The sequence below is a fragment of the Halyomorpha halys genome, unplaced genomic scaffold (assembly GCF_000696795.3).
Source record: "Halyomorpha halys isolate HHAL.00 unplaced genomic scaffold, Hhal_1.1 Scaffold72.1, whole genome shotgun sequence".
NCBI classification, from domain to species: Eukaryota; Metazoa; Arthropoda; class Insecta; order Hemiptera; family Pentatomidae; genus Halyomorpha; species Halyomorpha halys.
Window position 1 is genome coordinate 994684 of NW_027109364.1, and position 21973 is coordinate 1016656.

Here is a 21973-nt window from a genome sequence, read left to right on the forward strand (position 1 = left end):
AAATTCTTCCCGCATCCAATCGTTACAATCCAAAATCCTACGTAAAATCCTTGATGCTCCTTATTACGTCACAAATAAACTCATTCACAAAGACCTTAACCTTCCATTCGTTTCAGAATTGGCCCAAAACAGATATGCGTCTTTTCATTCCAAACTCCTTAACCATCAGAATTAATGGGTTAAATTCTTAATCTTTCATCCTTAACAATCCCTGATAATCCTAAAAGAAGATGGCCACGAGACCTTCTTGTTTAAATTAATGTTTGGGTGGTTCCTTCCCAAGATTTTCAAGTGTATATGAAACATACTACATATTTACCTATTGTATTATTTTGTACAGTTGTAAATTACAATAAATAAACAATAAAAAAAATTGTTTTTCATTAAATTATCAATAATTTGTAACTCAGGAGAGTTCATACCTATCAGAGATATAAAGTCATGACGAGAAACCCAGCGGTAATCAAATAAGAGACCAATATATGATCCTGGGTTAGAATAAATTAAATTATAAAATTAGCCAAATCTGTTGGTGGCTGGGGCTCATTGCATTAGCGAGCACCCGTGGTCGGGGGGAAGTGGGGCCCTTAGGGAAGTAGGAAATAGGGGCACCTCTGGCTTCCAATGGCACAATTTGCATATGGTTAGGTAGGATGGGGTATTACTGATGGGGGCTCCATGTGGCCCATGTGTAAAGAATTATCTCCGGGGTAATTTTACAATGAAAATTACTGTTTAATTTTTATTTCTTAAATTAATACATAACTATTATATTAAGAATTTTTTAAAAATACAATAAAGAGATAATTGTATTGAACTAATTTTTAATTCATAACAACAGCGGATTTATGAGTTTAAGTACACAAAAAAAAACTTTCTTTTTATTCAAATTTTAATGAGTTCCGTCATTTGTGACATGTCGTAAACATCAATAAACATTCTCGCTATAAGTGTGTTTCAAACTTAGGATAAGTAAGGCGAGAGCGGAGGGTTTAACGCCATTTTTAGAATTTTTGCCAATTTTTAAATTTTCTCGATTTAACTACTTTAAGTCTCGTCCTTCCGTTTTAAATAAATGTTTCAAAAGTAATTTGACCAAATTATTTATTTATATTATTTCAATTTCTTGAGACAAGGTAATTATTGATTAAATAAATTAAAAATTTGTATCCTTTTTTGTCCCAACACTTTTTATTTTTCAGCAGTCCAACGTTTCAGCCACTTTAGTCATCCTCAAGGACATCTTCAATTATAATTTCTTCCTCACATTAATTTAAAGTTACTTTTGCAGGCTATTCTGCCCAGGTCATTTCCTTTATTATAAGTTAAAAGCCTATTTTTTTATTTATTTTTTTTTTAAATTTAAAATCATTAACGTTTAATTCTTCTTATATAAGATTATCCACAACAAATTCACTATCATATAAAAAACCATGATTTAAAATTTTTAAAAATAGGCTTTTGACTTATAATAAAGAAAATGACCTGGGCAGAATAGTTTGCAAAGTAACTTTAAATTAATGTGAGGAAGAATTTATATTGAAGATGTCCTTGAGGATGGCTAAAGTGGCCGAAACGTTGGACTGGTGAAAAATGTTGAGACAAAAAAGGATACAAATTTTTGATTTATTTAATATTTATTTATGTTTCTTTATATATAAATAATCTTTTTACTTTCTTGTGATTAGTTTAAATTGTATCCAATCATTCTTTTAAAAGTCCAACGTTTCAGTCAATTGGGCCATCTTCAAGTACAATGCTAAATACAAATTTACACTCACATCAATAATTTAAAAACTTCTTGCAGGCTAATCGCTCAGGTCACCAATTTTATTTATAATTACCCTATTTTGTCGCTCTTCACAATAATATTAAAACTTTTGATTAAAAATCAATTTAACTTGATTAACGCAATAATATTATTGTACAACAAGAATATTGTTGTTATAAGAAAATCATAATAATAATATCCTAACGAACTCTACGGTTCGATAATGATACCACCAATCGCTCTCTATATACATCCTTCCAGTTATGCCCTTCTAATCCCAATGCTACTAAATCTGTTCTAACGCAATCCTCCCAACTACGTTTCGTTGTTTAAGAATTGCAACCGCGGTATGAAGTTAAGATATACAACATTTATTTTATATGAAGAGAAATAATCGAGAGGCTATAATATGTACAATTACTATTTTCACACTTTTTTACACAACATGTCTCATAGAATGCATTACAACAGCCCTATGCCATTGCTTTTCTGGAATCTTGAGTACAATAAAATCACCGTTTACCAGATCAGTGTTGATGCAATCCTCCCATCTACGTTTAGGTCTATCTCTCGAACGTTCATCAGTTTTTATTAACATTTTAGGGATCCGACTGTAACTAAACGCTACAACCTTAAATTAATCCTGTAACCTGAATTATATTTATCGGGTGTAGTTCTCTTAATTCAGTGTTGTGTAGTCTTCCAAATTCTCTTGTTAATTAATCGTTTTTCGGTCCGGATATTTTACGTAATACTTTATTTTAGAAAACCATAAGGTGCTGTTCATCCCTTAGTGTAAGAGGCCACGTTTCGCATTCTTTAAGAACAGTGGGAAGGATAATAGTTTTGAAAATTCTAATTTTTAAGTTTTTGGATAGAAGGCGCGAGCTAAGCAGTTTCGAAATTGAAAAATAACAAGCAATACCCGCCTTCAACCTAGCTTTTATTTCTTCATCAATTTCGTTTTTTCTAGTTACCGAAGAACCTAAATACTAAACTAACCTATAACTACTAAACTAAATACCGAAAAGAAATTCATGATCAGGTTAAATTGATTTGTAATTAAAAATTTTGACTGAAATTGATGACATGATAGCCTACATGTTTTTAAATTGTTGATGCGAATGTATATTTGTATTTAAGATTGTCCTTAAAGATGGTCGAATTGGCTGAAACGTTGGACTTTTAAAGAAATAAAGAGTGTTTTGAGACTTAAATTGAATACAGATTATTTTATTCATATTTATTTTTTCTCATTATTTATTAATCTAGATTTAAAAAATTAAACTAACTAATATGCAGTTGAGCTTTGGGGCTCCACTAAACCTTCGAATTCCTCTCGTATTCAATCCTTACAATCCAAAATCCTCAATGCTCCTTACTTTGTCACAAATAAAATCATACATAAAGACCTTAATGTTCCCTATGTAACCGATCTAGCCCGAACCAGGTATCACTCCTTCCGTTATAAACTCTCTAACCACTCAAACCCCTTAGTTTCTAATCTTGCATCCTCTTCCATTCCTGACAATCCTCAGAGGCGCCTGAAAAGAAGATGGCCACGAGATCAGCTAATGTAAAATGTCATTAGAGTTCTACAAATGGGTAGTTTATCTACACGCCTGTAACACTCTAATTTAACTTAGATCAGATTTACTAAATGTATTATAATGTACAGTTGTAAATATCAATAAATAAATATTAAAAAAAAAGTCAACTTAAAAGCAGGTTACCAAAGCAATTCAATAAGAGAATGAGAAATCGATCAAGAGTGAACTGTTCATAAGGTATAGGGTAGAGGGTGGCGCTATCTGGGAGGGAATATGGATATCTACTTGATTCATTTGTTTTCGAAGGAAGTTGCCAGAGCCGGTAAGATAAACAGTAGCGGCTTTCAAGGCCCCAACTTCCCACGGTCTAGAGATAATTCCGTTCGGACAATAGTATTCCCCATTGTTAGTCTTAAACATTTGCTCTGGTTTAAACTTTGAACGCACAGTAAGATTCGGGAATCTCTCTTCCCAAGATAGGTGGGTAGCCAGATATAATTTCTATTAAATACAACAGTGACATATCTAACATGTTGGCAGAGACAATATTGATACATAGCTGACGAGATATTGGTTGATATAATTAGCAGGCCTGGCCGCCAAGGAGGTCGATACTCATCGTTACCGAACTTGAACTTAAGACTTGTTTCCATGTGATAGTTATCTGTCGTGCAAATAACATCATAAAGAACAATGAAGCAGAACATTTTTTTTTTATTTTGCAACAAAAACCCAAGGCAACCTATATATCTTATAGTGATGTTGATCAACTCTGTTCCTTGATAAATTTCATAAAAAGCAATTTAACTAAAATGTCGGTTGGTTCTCAATTACCATAGCAAGAGTGATTTCATTATTTTATTTTGAAAAAAAAAATATTCATTTTTTCCTATACGAAAATTAGCTTTAAACAGTTAAATAATATCATTTTATTCGATGATCTTGTAGCGACTTAGCAGCTGCCGTTTAACTGTCACAACTGACACGACGCTACCTAGCTGCCGCAAAGAAAACTACTACAGTCGTCAGGCAAACACAGTAAATTGAAATGTTTATTTCTTTTAAATACTTTGATTATACGAATTGATAATTATGTAATATATTGTAATATTTCTAAATGTATTATTTGAACAAATAAAGATTATAACAGAATCTTCTTATCTACTGAAAGCTAAGTCTTACTCTTCCCAACTCTTGGTGGCTATTAATATCCCAGAGAGTTGACTAAGCAAAAACTTGGCTCAACTGGGTTAATTTCCCCTTCAGGGATTTCTCCTCTTTAGGAAGCAGTGATTAAAAACTAAATAGTGAATTAGTATATTATAGTGCAAAATGTATATTTGACTTATATTTCATTCTACCTTCTCTGGACCTCTCCTGTATCCTAAACTTTTCCTTATATTCGTAAAGACCAACAGTTAGTTCCTGTAGGATCTTTCCCCTTCACAATTGGGGGATGGTTTCCTACGGAGTCAAATTTCCTTCTTGCACGGACCTACAGCTGGTTCCTGTAGGACTTGCCAACCTTTCCACGACCGACGGCTAGTTCCCTACGGAGTGAAGTTTCAAGGTCATCTGATGTAGAGTACCTCTCATATTCAATTGCACCATTTACCTTATTATTATTATAATCATGGCACTACCCGTGCCTCCTCCACAACAGCCAACCAATCTACACGGTCTCTTGCTTTCTCTTTCCATCTGCCAACTTTCAAGAGCTTTAAATCCTCCTCCACATCGTCCAGCCATCTGATCCGGGGACGTCCTCTTTTCTGTTTTCCATCTGGTTTGCTATAAAGCATCTTTTTGGGTATCCTTTCATCATGCATCTTTCAACATGTTCAAACCATCTCCTCCCTCTTTTGACTGAAGCCAAGATGCTGGGTTCTCTAAACAGCTCATCTTGTCTCCTTCTTCTCCAAATTCCATTCTCCGAGACTCGTCCCCATTTCAAGGACCATGTTTCTCCCCCCATAGATCACTATTGGCCTTAAGATGGTTTTGTAAATGACCACGTTCATCCTTTTTGAGAAAGCTCTAAAATTCAGTATTTTCTGCAGTAAGAAATAACATATATTTCCTGCTGCTATCCTGGTCTCAATTTCGCTCTCTACTTTTTTGCCATCTATACCATTTAGCAACTCTGTTGGTTCTGCCACAAAAAAAGGAAGTAGAATTATAGTCTAAGAAGTTTGTTTGGTTGTTTAGTGGCACCAAACTTCATTGGTCATCAACGCCATTTATATTTTATTTAATTTTGCTAATATTCGTTAAATTTTATTTATTTTTTAATTTGATTATTTTATTTTATTTATTTTTTTTTTCCCTTCCGATCAAGTTATATTTTTGTCAGTAAAGTTTGTGATTTCAAAAACTTAAACACCAATTCTATTGCCTTATCATCGTCTCCAATGGTTTTTGAGATATCTTGGTTTAGTCCTAAGCTGTTGAGGTGTGGTGTGAAATATGGGCATCGTTGGAAAACATGGCTTATTGTTAAATTGTTATTGCAATACTGGCAGTTCGGAGGCGTTTCTTTTGGAATAAGATAGGAGTGGGTGAGCCTCGTGTGACCTATTCTCAGCCTGGTCAGTACAACTTCCTCTCTACGGCATTTGCGACTGGAGGTACCTCAGGGCTTGACATCCTTTTTAATAATTTTTAATTTGCTCATTGGGCTTTCGTTCCACAAAGATTGCCATTTATCTTTGACTTCCTTTACAACAGGCCTGCTTATCTCTGATGGAGTTAAAATTGCTTTACCCAGTCCAGGAAGCGCGAGTGCTTCTCTTGCAACGTGATCGGCCAGTTCATTCCCTGCGATTCCTACATCGCTTGGAACCCATAGAAATGTTACCGACATACCCATGTTATGTAGAGTTTTTGAGTGAAAATGGATGCAGGAAATTCTCGGATGTTCTGGATACATAGAATCTAAAGCTTTTATCGAGCTTAGTGAATCTGTAATTATCGTAATGTTGGTGTGGTTCAAAGATAAACAGAAGTGAAGTGCTGCTGCTATTGCATTTAGTTTGGCAGTGAATATGTTGCATAGTTTGTGGAGTTTAATTTAGTATGTGAGTTATCAGTTACAAAGAATGATGCTGCTGATTGGTCTGATTTTGATCCGTCTGTATAGATTATAAAGGATTCGGGCATGGTATGAATTAGACGAGTGGGCTTTATATTCAACTGGTTCGGTACTATTTTTCGAGTATTTGGACAGGTCTAGAACAGTTTTAAGACGTTGCGAGGTCCATGGTGGATAGTCTAAGAAGTTTTATATCAACTTTAAATTGTCTAAGTGAAATAGATAAGCAACACAATAGTAAATAGTAAAATGTTTGAAGGAAACATTGTTTATGCAAAAAAGAGTGTTTGAACTCCCGAAGCGTAAAGTACTTACGACGGACTAGTAATTCTTACAAACAATATTAAAATTCGAAAAATTATAAATGTTAATTCAAATTAGTTAAGGCGAATGAAGATTAAGACTTATAAATCTCAGTTAAACCAACCAGCTCTGATACATGATTGCTATGTTGAAGGAAAATCTGCATCGAAAATCGAGAACATAGCACTTGTGAACCCTCTTGTTTACTTTGACAACAAAAGTTTAAATACCTTGGACTGACAATGTATAAACGACCTAGCTTCACCCCATTATCACGTTGATACTGTGTAAACACAACTTACGACTCAAATTATCGTTGAATCTGTTAAATAAACGATCTAAATTGCCATTAAATGAAAATATAAACAGATCGGGACGGTTGGATAAACAAATCTATACCGCTAAACAAAAAATGTATTTTTTTCCCTTGGTATTGGAATGAACATTATAAACATTAATGTACTAAAGCACACAACATATTAATTATGTTTCAACAACCACTTTTGACTGTCTAGAACTGTACGGGACATGCGCAGTACAGGTTTTAGGAGGGTAAAACTCGTACTATAGGGGTATTCATGATGCTATGTTAAATTTAAAATGTTTTACCATGTTAAATGTTATAAATATAAGATAGTGAGCAGCCCTATTTAAAGTCATGTTAAATGCATAAGAGCTCCTAGCGGATTTTCTGAGCAACTCGTTTTATAACCTTTCTTTCCATAACTTCGTGTTATTGTTTACTATTAAGTTTTGAAATAAGTTATAGTTTTCCAGTTTTTCCACTCAATGCCTCGTTGATATTTTAACTGGTGAGGAAAATAATCAAGATGAGCTAATTGACAACTGTCATTACATTATTATTATTATCATCCATTGCTTTATTAGTTATAAAAACATCCAAAATAGTACCAACACAATCAAAAACACAAACTACGAGCAAGTAACCTAACAACAAAAATGGTGACGAGCTAGTTTGGTACGTGACGTCATTCTCCATTTAACAGACCTAGTAACAGACTCTCAACCATGCTATATGTTATATCGTTTTAAAATGCTAAAAGAAGGAAATATTTCTCCATTTAACATGAGTTTTTCCATTTGACACGCTTTAACATGTTAAACTAAAGATCATGTACCCTTTATATACCCCGCACCAGATAGGCTGAAGTTGTTGTTGGAATAAGCAATTGATACTTCAGTTTATAAGTTTTATAAAACAACAGAAAAATAATTGATTTATATATAAATGATCGACTATCTTTTTTTTCAAAATATGAAGGAGATGGTCGGGTTAACAGCTATTTATTTCCGGACGTTTCGCCCCACTTTGAAGGGCTTCATCAAGGATAATAAATCATACAAAACAAACTAAAAATATAATATGATAATGAGATATAAAAAAGTAAATTAAGATCGGGTTAAAATTATGTAAATATAAGTAAAAAATAATAATATAAATATGAACGAAAATAAAAAATAAAAATAGTATTAATATAAAATAGACAATGATAAGAGTATTAAAAAAAATACAAAATAAAAAATAGGCTAAAAATCAACTAGAGACGTAATAACACGTAAAAATAGAAAATCAGATATGAGAAAACACAATTTAACACTTTTAAGACTGAAAACAAAGAAAATACAAAAAGTAAACTAAGATAGGGTCAAGAATTATCTAAATATCAATAAAAAAAAAAGAAATAAAAAAAGATAATTAATAAGAATAAATAAAAAAATATTTGCCATCGCCCTTCCACTTTTTCGTCACTCGTTAGATCCTTTTTAATTGAACAGGTCGTTGTTTATGTTTGGTATTTATTTATTTATTATTATTTTATTTTTTTAATTTATTCTTATCAGACTTCCTTAATTTTTCGTCCTTTAGTACGCAATTTTTTTTTCTTATAACTACTTTTTTTATTTTTACGTGGTATTGCGTCTCCTGTTCATTTTAAATATAATAATTATTTATTTATTTTTTTATGTGGCAACTCCTGTACAAATGGAGTTAGCCTGTGAGTTACATGAAATCCATAATCAATTTTAGTAATTTTACAAAAATTATTAGTTAAATATCGTTTATATAAACTAATAACAAACAATATACCCAAACTGGGCTATCCACATTCGATAGAATAAAACAGTAAAACAAAAACGTCACTTCATATTTAATAATATTAAAAAACTACACCTCTTATTGGGACGAAAGGTGTCCAGCTCTAAGCAAAAGGTTTTTGGTTAGATATATAAAAAACAGTTTGAGGTCCAATCCTGAGGGTACAGACAGAAATTCATACAACTGATTTCAGATAATATCGCTTAGTTTCGGCATGTTTCGGATTCGGTTCTCCGAACAATCCTCCAGGGCCGTTCCATCACAAGCTGGACAAAGCTTCTGTGGGTCCAAGTATATTTTCGTGGACCGACATTTAGAGTAATTGCATATTTACCGGAGAGTCGTAGTTGGACAATTATTCTCAGGTGAGTTATAGGAGAGCTGATCTTTAGGTATCTTTGAGGAGCATCCGTTTTAATGAAGACCCTACCGTACCACGGGTTATAGGTCCATTCTCGTAATAACAAGAGGTCTTGTATATAATATAATACTCTATGTTATTTATTTTTATATATACTTATTATTATACATCTTAATTTTATTTCTTTTTGTTCAGTCTTATATAATTTGTTTTCACTTATATTAACATACTCCTTAACCCTACTTCAGTTTACTTTTTTGTATTTTATTATCTTACGTTGTCGATATATTTTTAGTTATATTGTGTCTTTTTTAGCCCTAATGATGCCCTACAAAATGGTGCAAAACGTCGAAAAATAAATAGTAATTAAGTATTTTCTGTCCCTTTTTGACTGCAACTCTGACCACCTCGATAAATTGATTTTTTTTTTTTTCATACGATTCTTAAATGACAAAATAAATTCATAAACTATAAGCCATGATTTTAATTGATTGAAATAATGAACTTACGAATAATTAAACGAAATTGAAAGAATATAAAACGAATTTGAGAAGGAGCTGCTTGAAGTTGAAAACATGGAGAAGGATTTGTCTCCCTCCCGGCCTTTGCTCCACTTTAAATACTTTGCCTATATCGAAGAATTCATATTATGGAAAGGAAAACATATGTGTATATATGTATATATATATTGACTCTCTACGAATTATCACACATTTGTTTCTGTTTATTTAAACCTGTTGAGAAACAGCCAGTGTTGTAGCTTCGATTCTCACTTCATAACTGTATTATATAAAAACACCAAGATGGAATTTAAAACAATTAAATAACAAACAAAATTTAGAAGGTCGGCAATATGCAAGACATTTAAGGGAACATACCATAACAACCATTCAGCTAGGCATGCAAACAGTTAACAATAAAGTGAACATCAATTTTAAAAACATTTAGATTATAACAGCATAGCAAACTTTTATTTTATTGTTTTTTTTTATTCTGTTTTATTTAAACATGGAGGAAAATGAAAATGATGAAATCGATTTAATTTCCCTTCGTAGCAAGAAATGTTTACAATGTTTCTAATCTTTAAAGATGAATTATTTATCGACGATGAAAAGAAAAATGAAAAATGTGAAGTTAAAAAAAAACTATAGAAAAAAATAATATAGATTGAAGGTTAATTTAATTTTTTTTTACAGACAAACTAAATAGGAATAATTCAAACTTTGTTTTATTGCATATCATTATTTGTAAAATATAATTTCAGTCCTTGTTAAAATACAGTAGTTAGAGAATTTAGTTTTGGAATACTACATCTCCGAAATCATTAGACGTACAGATGTCTATTAGTTCTCGAATTAAAGCTAATCTAATGTGTTAAGTAGTTTGTGACGCTTAACTAGCAGGAGTAATAGTTTTTATGAGATATTTATTTTTAAACAACTGCATCTCGGGAAAAAATGAACGTAAATGGCTTTATTAGTGCTCATATTTTAGAAGCTTTATGTTACTTAAAATAATATTCCATCAGGTATTTTTTAGCGTTGTAAGTATTTTTAAAGATAGTAAGCTCCAAATGAAAAATATTTTTTTTTTTACTTTTTTCCAATAGTCGCCATTTTTATTTCACTTTAACTATAATTGGCAGACTCATCAATTTCGACTCATAATTATACACAGTTTTCAATTACTATATATGTAGACATATTCAGTAAATCTTTTGCATCATTTAATTTTATTTCTATTTTGTAGTTCGAATAATAATAAATATACCATTATAATTCGAAACAGAAATGTATTCTTATTTTTTCTATGATTTATATTTTTATTAAATCCAACAGCGTTAAAATCGTGTAGGCACCCTGATGAAGGCCTAAGATGAGCCCGAAACGTCGGCTCGAACAATAACTAAATTTTTATCATAATTTATGTTCTCTTCGCTGATCGCATCCCGAAACCGAAATTTTCTTATGTGAAAACTACGGTAAATAATGTACACATCATAATAGAAATATTAATTGTTGGGCCGTTGGATGGAGGTGAACATTAAAAATAATTATGTAAGTAAAGTTATAGGAAAAACGATTTTTATGAAAAAAAAATATGAATGTTGGACGAACTTTTGATGCCATGAAGATTTGATTAAATTTCAAATAATTAGAAATAAATACCTAAAATTCTTGATTCATTCTTCAATCAGAAATAATTTTTCAAAACATAAAAAAATTGTAGATTTTTTTGGTTAAATTATTATACGTTTGGTGCTGACTCGATGACACTTAACATAGAAATGAGACATAGTCATTGGCTCTTAGTAAACACATAAAAAGCATAGAACATATTATAAAGACATAAAAATAAAAACATTTAAATAATACAAGCAAAACATATAATATAGAAAAATTAAAAATATAAATTTATAGTACATCAGTGCTCAAGAATTCTTAATTATCGCAAAGTAAGTAAGAAATAAATAAATAAAAAAAATTATTTTCAGATGAGGAATGAACATACATCAAATGAACAGATTAAACAAATCAAGTCAGGATTATCAGAGATTTTGGACAACCTCCTCAAAGAAGGTGCTCAAATAAATGAAGATGAAAAAATCAAATCAAGAAGCGGACAAAACTGTAATAGTGAAATAAAGAAGATGAATTGATATAGAGAGAGATAAGTGAAAGAAAAGAAGAAATTATGATCTTATGAATAAATCATAGCAGGGAATCAAATGATTGCTAAAATTGGGATATTAAAGATAATAGGAATATTTTTTTTATTTCCAATAGTATCCAAGATTATAGTAGATAAAAAACCGACTAGTTGGAGACAAAGGAAAAATAAAACGAAACTTTTCAGTTCTACAAGGAAATCAACATCAAGTTAAAAGGGTTAAAATAACTTGGTTATGTTATGTGGATGAGCGATAGAAGAGAGATCAGCAGGTCGTACATGAATGGGTGGTAGGCCGAAGGGCCGATGGAGGGATGGAGTGGGCCATGATCCTTTGCAGCTTAAGATTTCAGATATACAAGATACAGAAAGAAATAGTTGAGAAGAGAGCTAGAACGAATCCATCCAATTTTTAATGTTGAGGAGCATTCGTAAATCAGTTCTCCCATGAGTGAACTGTGATTTGCAGAAATAAGAATGTAAAAGAGATCTCCCACATGATACGATATGCTAATAATATTTACGAAAAGAAGATCAGGGGTGCGGAGAGTAATAAACAAATAAACAGAACTTATTTGTTTGTTGTTTATTATTTATTTCATAGTTAGTTGTACATGTCGGTAGCAGTTTCCGCTTGGTTTAACGTATTTTTTGTACTCACATGCACGCTATCTATCGGATGAATCGGAACTAACTCAATTTAGAAGGAATCTCGAATCTTTCTTCTTTCTTTTTTCATATTTCTTACCTTTTTTTTTTTCTAACTCCCAATTCATTTCTGTTCCTCCTTTATTCACTTTTCCCGACATTCTGTATATATTTCAGCTTATTATTTTTACTCATCTTTATTACTGTGCATTTCTTATCCATTCAAACATATATTCCGTTTTCTTTCTTGCCCATTGTCTCATATATATCATTTTCTTTTATACATCTCACAATGTTGAGTTAAATTGTTTTTTATATTTTTTTTTTTAACATTACTGTAAATATCTTATTATGTTAATTCCATTACTGATAATTTAAATTTTCTTCCGCACTTTTCATTATGTTTATTTTTTATTCACTTGAACACAGTCTGTTTTTAATTTTTTATCATTTATTTTATCTATTATCTCTACAATATTATAGTTTATCTTCTATTAGTATCAATCAAATACTATCTACTTCATTTATTCTTATGTATATTTTCAAGTTTGTTCATTATCATTTTATTTTTATTTTTATATTTCTCTGAATCATAGTTGTTAAACTGTTTTACAGTCTGAAATTCAGTTCGAAACGTAGGCACAAATAAATAAGTTTTGTTTATTTGTGTATCTTTGTTGACCGCTCCCCCGACCATCTTCTCCTCATATAATAACTAATATTTATGATTGCCATCTGTAACTCAATTGAAGATAGAAATATACTGTTAAGACTAATATGAAGATATATGAATGTTCTGTAATATGGAATTGAGAGTTGGGTACTTCTAGACAAAAAATACGGTCGAAAAACTGTAGCACAGATGAAGTGCTTGCGTAGATTGGCTTTTAAAACACGTAGGAATGAAGGAATCAAATATTCCATTAATGAAAGAGGCCCTGGAGAAGGGACGAAGGGTATGTATGCTGCTTCGTATTAAATATTTTGCATATTCTCTAGTTTTATGGGTTCCTAGCTGGGAGATGTGGATGGTCTATTTTGAAGAAGGAAACAGGAAGCACTCGGAAGAAATTCGAGGAAGCTTTCAAACAGTATTCCCAGGAAAGGAAGGATAGTGCATCATCCAGGAAACCTTAATTGAGTCAACCAGGTGTCCATACTTCATGGAAAGGGCTACGGGGCATACTGGAAAAGGAAAGTAATTTCTTGTGAACTATTGATTAACCTTGCTCGAGACGAAGCTGTGCAGGAAGAAGCACAATAGAAGAGAACGAAGGGAGAAATTCGCTCTCCTTTCATAAAGAGTTAGTACTCTTCCTCCAACATAGAGGAGTGAGAGAGGGCGACACTTCTGAATAGATATTGGCATAAAGATGTTTCGTAAAGCCACCATTAGGCGACGATAGATTAGAAGCTATCCACATCACGACCTCGGAGATGACACCAACTCACTCCAGGTCCTCATTATTCGCTTACGAACGGGGCACAGCCGTCGCAGATCTCATCTATTCCGAAAGCTCCATAGTTGCTCTAGTCCTCTCTGCGAGTGCAGAGAAGGTGGGCTAAATCCCGAGCACATACTCCAAACGTACAAGCTTTTTTCCGAGCATTGAGACTAATGTGGCTCTTACCAACTGGAGTGCAGAAAAATACCAAAGGAAACGTGGAGTACCTCAAGAGAACAGTAGACAAATTAATAAAGACATAATAATGAAGAAACAACCCTGATCCAAACCCAGAAAAATTTATGGAGTAAATGGTAAATGGTAAAAAAAAAAAAACAAAAAAAAACTGGACCTAAAATAAAAAAGAAATATGCCACATCTCTTATATCCAAGTGAGGCTAAACGAGAGGACAGACCGCGTAGGAGATGACGATTCTTGTAATACAAGAGCCCAAGAGGAGAAAAAAGGCAGTTATCTCACCCAAATTTTTGATTACTTCAATGAAAACTATGTATAATTACTAATCAAAACTGATGAGCCTGCCAAGTATAGGTAGGGGGAATAAAAAATAGTGGCTGTTTCAAAGCAATCAAAAAAATAATTTTTCATTCGCAGCTCTATATCTTAAAAAGTAAGAACAACACAAGAAAACCTAAGAGAACGTCATTTAAAGTAGAGTAAATTTGCTAAAATATGAGCCCTAATAGAGTTATTTAGGTTAAATAGTTTTCGAGATATAGCTTTTTAAAAAGCAAAATTTCATAAAAATATTGTATTCGTACTGAAAGATCAGTAGTTAGTGAATTTATTTTGAAAGATCTATACCTCAAAAACAGACAGACATCTTACAGATGTCTATTAGCACTCTAATTAAAGCTAATTTAATGGGCTATAAAGTATTTTATGATGTTCATCTTCGTAGGAGTAATAGTTTACATGAAATTTGCTAAAATAAATTGAAAAAACTTCATTTCAGAAACCATTTGCCGTACAGATGTCTGCCAGCGCTCAGATTAAAACGAGTTAAATTTACTACAAAATATTTTAAAAAATTTACTCTTCTTTAAATAATATTATTTTAGATTTTCAGCAAATATCATGAAAACTACTAATCCTACGAAGGTAAAGGTTTTAAACTTCTGTATAGTCCATTATACTAGCTTTAATTTGAGTGCTAATAGACATCTGTACGTCAAATATTTCCTGAGATATAGATTTCTCAAAATAAATTAACTAGCTACTAATCTTTCAGTAGATTTTAAGAAATTTTGCTTTTTAAAAAGCTATATCTCGAGAATTATTGGACATAAATAGCTTTTTAAGGCCAAAAATTTCAGAAAATTTACTATTCTTTACATAATGTTCTCTTAGATTTTGTAGTTTTGTTGTTAATTTTTAAGATATAGAGCTCCGACTGAAAAATTAAGGTTTTGAAACAGCCACCATTTTTTATTCCCCCTACTTATACTTGGCAGACTCATCAGTTTTGACTAGTAATTATACATAATTTTCATTAAAGAAATCAAAAATGAGGGTGAGATAACTGCCTTTTTTCTTCCTGGCTCTTGTACTATTGTGAGAGAGAGTGAGAGATGAAGATGATAGAAGAAATTAACTCTGAACGTTAAAAGGCACCTAGAGCAACTTTGTAGGAATGGGAATGTGTCAAGATGAAAAGCAGTTAACAGAATAATTATCCTAGTTCGATGAATCTTAGAGTCGGTTGCACCATCACAGTGTAAACTACGATTTCTTAAATCTTGGGTAAAATCATAAATTAACGTTGCACTAAAAAAGTTAATCTTCAAATCTATCGGTAAACTTTATTCGGCCAATGAAGTCAGTTAAACTGAGATTTAGAGAAAATTTACGTTTAAATAGGTAACCATACGATCTGTTATCTAACGAAGGTGTATTCTATTATTATATTTCTTTCCAAATTCAATAAAATGAATTTGATCGAGATAGACGATTTGATAAAGTTAGATGCCTTCAAAGAATTAGTTTAATAAAAAAAAAAATAAACTGTTTACGTCCTCGACCAAATCATTTTCAGTTTTTTAAAAATAATGTTTTTTGGGTTTTTTTTTTCTATGGATGGAATTTGAAATTGAAAAAAGAGGGTTTCATTAGTTTCTTTAGTAAATTATGATTCATTGATTGATGATAGCTGTGCATAAGTAAGGGAAAGAAAAAACAGAAAACTTTGATAAAAACAAAAAAAAAAGTAATAATTATGAAGTCCAACAAATATTTGATTTAAATTTTCAAGAACACAAGCGCGATCTACTGACAGTTATCTCAGTTTGAGGTTATCTCATGCCAATTTTTTATTACTTCAATAAAAACTAAGTATAATTACTAGACAATATTTATGAGTCTGCCAAGTATAGGTAGGGGAATTAAAAAATCGTGGCTGTTTCAAAACCTTAAAAAAACATTAATTTTTCATTCGGAGCTCCATATCTTAAAAACTACCAACAGCACAAGAAAATCTAAGAGAACATTATTTAAAGAAAAGTAAATTTTCTGAAATATTAGCCCTAAAAGAGCTATTTACGTCCAATAGTTCGAGATATAGCTTTTTAAAATGCAAAATTTCTAAAAAATCTACTGAACAATTAGTAGTTAGTTAATTTATTTTGAGAAATCTATATCTCAGGAACTATGTGACGTACAGATGTCTATTAGCACTCAAATTAAAGCTAGTTTAATGTACTATACAGAAGTTTTTTACCTTCACGTAGGTATTATATAGTAGTTTTCATGATATTAGCTAAAATACAACAACTGTAAATCAATTTATTTTAGCAAATTTCATGTAAACTATTACTCCTACGAAGATAAACATCAGAAACTACTTTATAGCTCATTAAGCTAGCTTTAATTTGAGTGCTAATAGACATTTGTACGTATGGGTTTTGAGATATATATTTTTCAAAATAAATTCACTAACTACTGATCTTTAGCAAATTTACTCTTCTTTAAATGACGTTCTCTTAGGTTTTCTTGTGTTGTACCTACTTTTTAAGATATAGAGCTCTGAATGAAAAATTAGTTTTTTTTTTTTATCGTTTTAAAACAGCCACCATTTTTTATTTCCCCTACCTTTACTTGGCAGACTCATCAATTTTGACTATTAATTATACATAGTTTTCATCAAAGTAATCAAAAATTGGGGTGAGATAACAGCTGACATGAGATAACATGGGCTCTTGTACTACTAAGTTACCGAAGTTTTACTAAACTCTAGGTTATACAAATCTTAGTTTAACCGGAGATTGGTGCAACCGGCTCTAAAAAGGACTAAGGACATAGGGTGAATATATATCATACATATAATAAATAAAGATATAACTTAGCAGCTAGATATAAAAACAATTAACACATATAATGACAATGATACTCACAGGGTTGTAGGTGATGGGGGCCCTGCTGACAGCTATGGTCGGGAAGGCCGACGACTGGGGGCTGGCGGCTTGGACGTACTCAGGCTGTGGGCCGGGGGTGGAAGTGTACATGTCGAGAGCTGGTCCCGGACTGTTGGCCCCCGGGAACCCTGCGGCCCGCGGGGTGTGAGGCGAGGCCGGGGGGCCGAACCCCGCCGCTGCTGCAGCTGCCGCCGCTGCGGCCTGGTAGTTGTTCATCACTGCAACACCAACGGTGTCAAAGTATCGATTAGTGTCGCCATGTCTATATATATCCCAACCTGTTAGTATGAAGCCTAGGCATTAGGAGAAAATAAATAAAACATACTTTGTCCTCATAACTCCCATGGCTTAAATTTGGTTCAATCTAAAAATATGTTTATGGTAGCTTAAGACTGGAACGTTTCGAAAATACAGTATAGTTAATGAGGTGTAGATAGTTGACCGTAGATTAATGCTTGAAGAAGTTTGTCGGGGGGTGCGGTCAGCAAAGAACAACATAAATAAACAAAACCATATTTATTTATTTTATGCCGACGTTTCGACCTGAGTTTCAGGTCTTCGTCAGGGGTTGTGGCCACGCCAGGAGAGGAAAGACCGTGTAGAAGATGATGATCCTTGTAGTACAAGAGCCCGAAAGGAGAAAAAAGGCAGTTATCTAACCCCAATTTTTGATTACTTTAATGAAAACTAGGTATAATTAATAGTCAAAATTGATGAGTCTACCAAGTATAGGTAGGGGGAACCAAAAATGGTGGCTGTTTCAAAGCGATCAAAAAAAAATTTATCTATATCTTAAAAAGTAAGAACACAAGAAAACCTAAGAGAACATCATTTAAAGTAGAGTAAATTTTCTAAAATATGAGCCCTAATAGAGTTATTTACCTTAAATAGTTTTCGAGATATAGCTTTTTAAAAAGCAACATTTCATAAAAATGTTGTATGGGACGTACAGAAACATCAGTAGTTAGTGAATTTATTTTGAAAGATCTATATCTGAAAAACCACGCCACAACCCCTGATGAAGACCTGAAACTCAGGTCGAAACGTCGGGATAAAATAAATAAATATGGTTTTCTTTATTTATGTTGTTCTTTGCTGACCGTACCCCCCGACAAACTTCTTCAATACAATATAGTTAGTCTAATATAATGTCAAATGGCAGGGAATGTTTCAGTTTTCTTGATGATCTATAAGAAATCACAAGCTACGTCAAAACACTAATGAAATCGGCTATAAGCTGCTCTTACAGTGCTTCTCTAAACTGAAGGTAATTCCAACATACATTAGTAAATACTAGCTTAGGGGTATTCAAGATTGTGTAAAATATAAAAAGTTTTAACATGCTAAATGTTATAAGAATAGGATTATGAGCGACACAGGAGCTCCAAGCAGATTTTCTGGGAAACTTGTTCTGTAACCTTTAAAGGGGCCTCTACATGTTGGCCAAGCCAAGGCGAACTCAGACATACGCGAGCATGTGGATGGGTGGCTGGTACGAGTTGGCCTAAGCTCGTTGCCGATCCGTCGAGAGTCGGTTTTTTGACACAGATCAAAGGGGTTCTTGAGAGCGCTCGTGTAGCATCTCCACCATTGTTCTTTGTCTAGTTGCAACTGAGAGCTGTTAGGAGGTTGTAGTTAATTTTTATAGTAAGTTTTATATTTAATCTAATTTATTTATAATTAATTCCCTTTCATTTTCATTTTTTTTTAATAAAAATAATATAATCCCAGTGCAATGGCTGAAACCTCTTGTACGTCCGCCATGCTTGCCTCTCTGAATAACACTATCTTGTGGATAGCCCGCTCTTTGTTAACCGAGCATTTGTACAAGCCTCCAATTCGTGGCGAGCGGCCAACATGTGGATCCGCCTTAAGAAATAATAAGATCTCCAACTGCTTCGTCACATTATATTTTCTCCACCTCACTTGTACCTTGTTTCCTCTCCTAGTTTTTCCACATTACTTCACTATCGTTTTTATCCCTATTTTTATCCTTTTTTATTAAATTATTTTTTATTTTAAGGCATTAAAACTTATAGATAATTATTTCATTAATTTCCGAAATTTTTATTACTCCTTATTGCCTTAATTTCCGAATTGAAATGTATAATAACTATTGAAAAAAGGGGAAACTTGTGGTAAAATTTGATTTAATTTTAGGGTAAAGTTTTAAGTGTTTGAGAAATCTAGAGGTTTGCTGGTAATTCAAATAAAGATTTGAGGGAGTCGTATGCTCGGCATTTAGTTAAAAAGTCTGGCATACAGGTGAAGAATCGCGGGCCATAAGAGCATGCAATTACTCACTTCGGAGGTACATATACTCGAATAAGAACGATATCCATAATTTTATTTGAGTTTAAAAAAGTCTAAAACAAAACCATCACAAACCAAACCCGAAGTGTGAGCAACTAACCGAACAAGACAACAGATAAAATGGCGTAGAGCTCAGCTGGTCTGTTTTGTGCCGTCATTCTACATTTAGCAGACTCTCAACCATGTTATATGTTATACCGTTTTAACATACTATAAGAAGGAAATATTTCTGCATTTAACATGTTAAACTAAAGATCTTGAATACCTCAAATATTTACCAGTATATATGTTTAAGTACCAGTATGTTTAACATATAAACACTTGACGATCATAAATGTACTGACTACACTACTCGTCTGATACAACAATTTGGGCCATGTTAGACTCGAGAGTGCCTCTACATTTTTGGAGACCTTTCAAATGAAGAATGCCACTTCAACTCTTAGTCCACGTGTTCTTGTTTACTCGATTCGTCTCGGTCCATGGAATAGACTATACAACTATATGCAAGAAAGAACATTGATATATATGATCTTGGTAAGTTAAAAAATTGATTAGCTTCGCTATACTGTTTTTCGAAAAAGCCAGTATGTTTATATAGTCGAAAAAAAAACTATATATTAATTTTAATATTTATAGCTTGAACCAAATTTCCAACATGGTGGATGTCAGGTTTGACAAAGGATGCCCCTAATAAAAATAAAAAAATCTATGATTCCATACCTTCTACCCTTCTAATATCGTTAATAACCTCTACGAAGACTACAGTTTTAAAATAAAAATGAAAATATTAACCTGAAAATTATGGAGCTCAAAACTTTCACCAAATTATTCACCACAAAATATACTCTCTTCCATGAGAAGTTTCAGCATATTTTTCCATTTTACTATTGAGCAATTGAATGCACTTTTCTTTTTGTCCTGAATAAAGAAAAAGTTATAGATATACTTACAAATAGAGCTTCAATAATTAGCTTGGGTCTTTAGCTAACTAGCTAACAAGATAGCAAGATAGCACAATAAACTAACGATAGCTAACATTATTAAAAATAAAAATGTAAGTTTATTTCAATAAATAATCAACTAAAAATAATAACAACCGTTTCAGAACTTTATTTTCTAAATAAAGGATTTATTTTTTTTTAAATTTATTTATTGATGTTTACAACTGTATTTATGGAAAAATACATATAGTAAATTTAATATTAGGTTCTATTGGTATTATACGGGCTTGTAGATAAACTACCCGTTAGTAGCACTCTTATTTTATCTAAAATTAAATATTTTATTAAGAACAATTCCGGAAAGCCAAAGCAGCCGAGATAGTACTTATAAGTTGGTACCCTATTTTATTTAAAGTACTATAATACACAATATAATAAAATAAATAACACATTAATACTGAAGTGAGCTGAGGCTAACTGTATTAGTGTTTATTTTTTAAAGTTTACAACGAAGACGTACTTTACGGAAGATGTATTCTATACAAATTTTGAAGTTAGGTATAATATCATAAGTTTAGGGTGGAACGGTAAAAGAATTTTAAGTTAGAGTATAGGCTAAGGAAATTTTGAAATTCTGACTTATACTACTTATATCGGCCTTTACCGACTAACATCGGTGAGATAAAATTGCACCAACATTATTTCACAGATCTTAAAACGATTTTGATTAATTTATTTTTTCATGGTGGGAAAGGGATTTTATCTACTGGGCATCACCCTATTCAACTTCATGGTGGGGTAAAGTTTTTTATTTCCTGGGACCGACGAAAAAATAAAAGAAAAAAAATTCTTAAGATTTGTCTATATAAACTAAAGATAAGGTGCAGTAAGAAAAAATATCAAATAATGATTAAATTATTTAATGTGAGCAAACGTTTCGGCCCACAGGACTTCATCAGGGCATGCTGAATGAAACTAAACACAAAAATTAATTCAAAAGCACAAAAATTCATTAAAAAAATGAAAGATTATCCAGGTGTAATCAAATAAAATCTCAAATAGTAATAACAATTAATTAAGCTCAACGTTACAGGGCTTCGTAAAGGCTAAAAAAGGTACAAACACTTAACATAAGTGAAAAAGTAAATAAGTTAAACGGAATAAAATCAAGAATAAAGGAAGAAAATGAACGAGACAGAAAATGTACCTGTTTGACAAAAGTCAAAAAAAGAGTTAACCGTTTTTATTGGGAGGAGTTAGGATTGGGAGTTAAGTACGTTACATTAGAAAATAATTTTAATATAAACAGTATAGAAAATTTTAAAA

The 21973-nt window shown here is 32.1% G+C and overlaps 1 protein-coding gene across 6 annotated transcripts in view; it reads right to left on the minus strand.

Moving 5' to 3' along the window:
- Positions 1-21973, minus strand: part of Rbp6 (RNA-binding protein 6) — a gene marked incomplete at its 5' end in the record, with an annotated part of 88972 nt that overhangs the window by 11140 nt on the left and 55859 nt on the right. For 4 of the 6 annotated variants that reach the window (XM_014439002.2, XM_014439001.2, XM_067047552.1 and 1 more), the window contains 1 exon segment: positions 17370-17608. In XM_014439002.2, the coding sequence (XP_014294488.1) occupies positions 17370-17608 (239 nt within the window). 6 annotated transcript variants of the gene reach the window in all.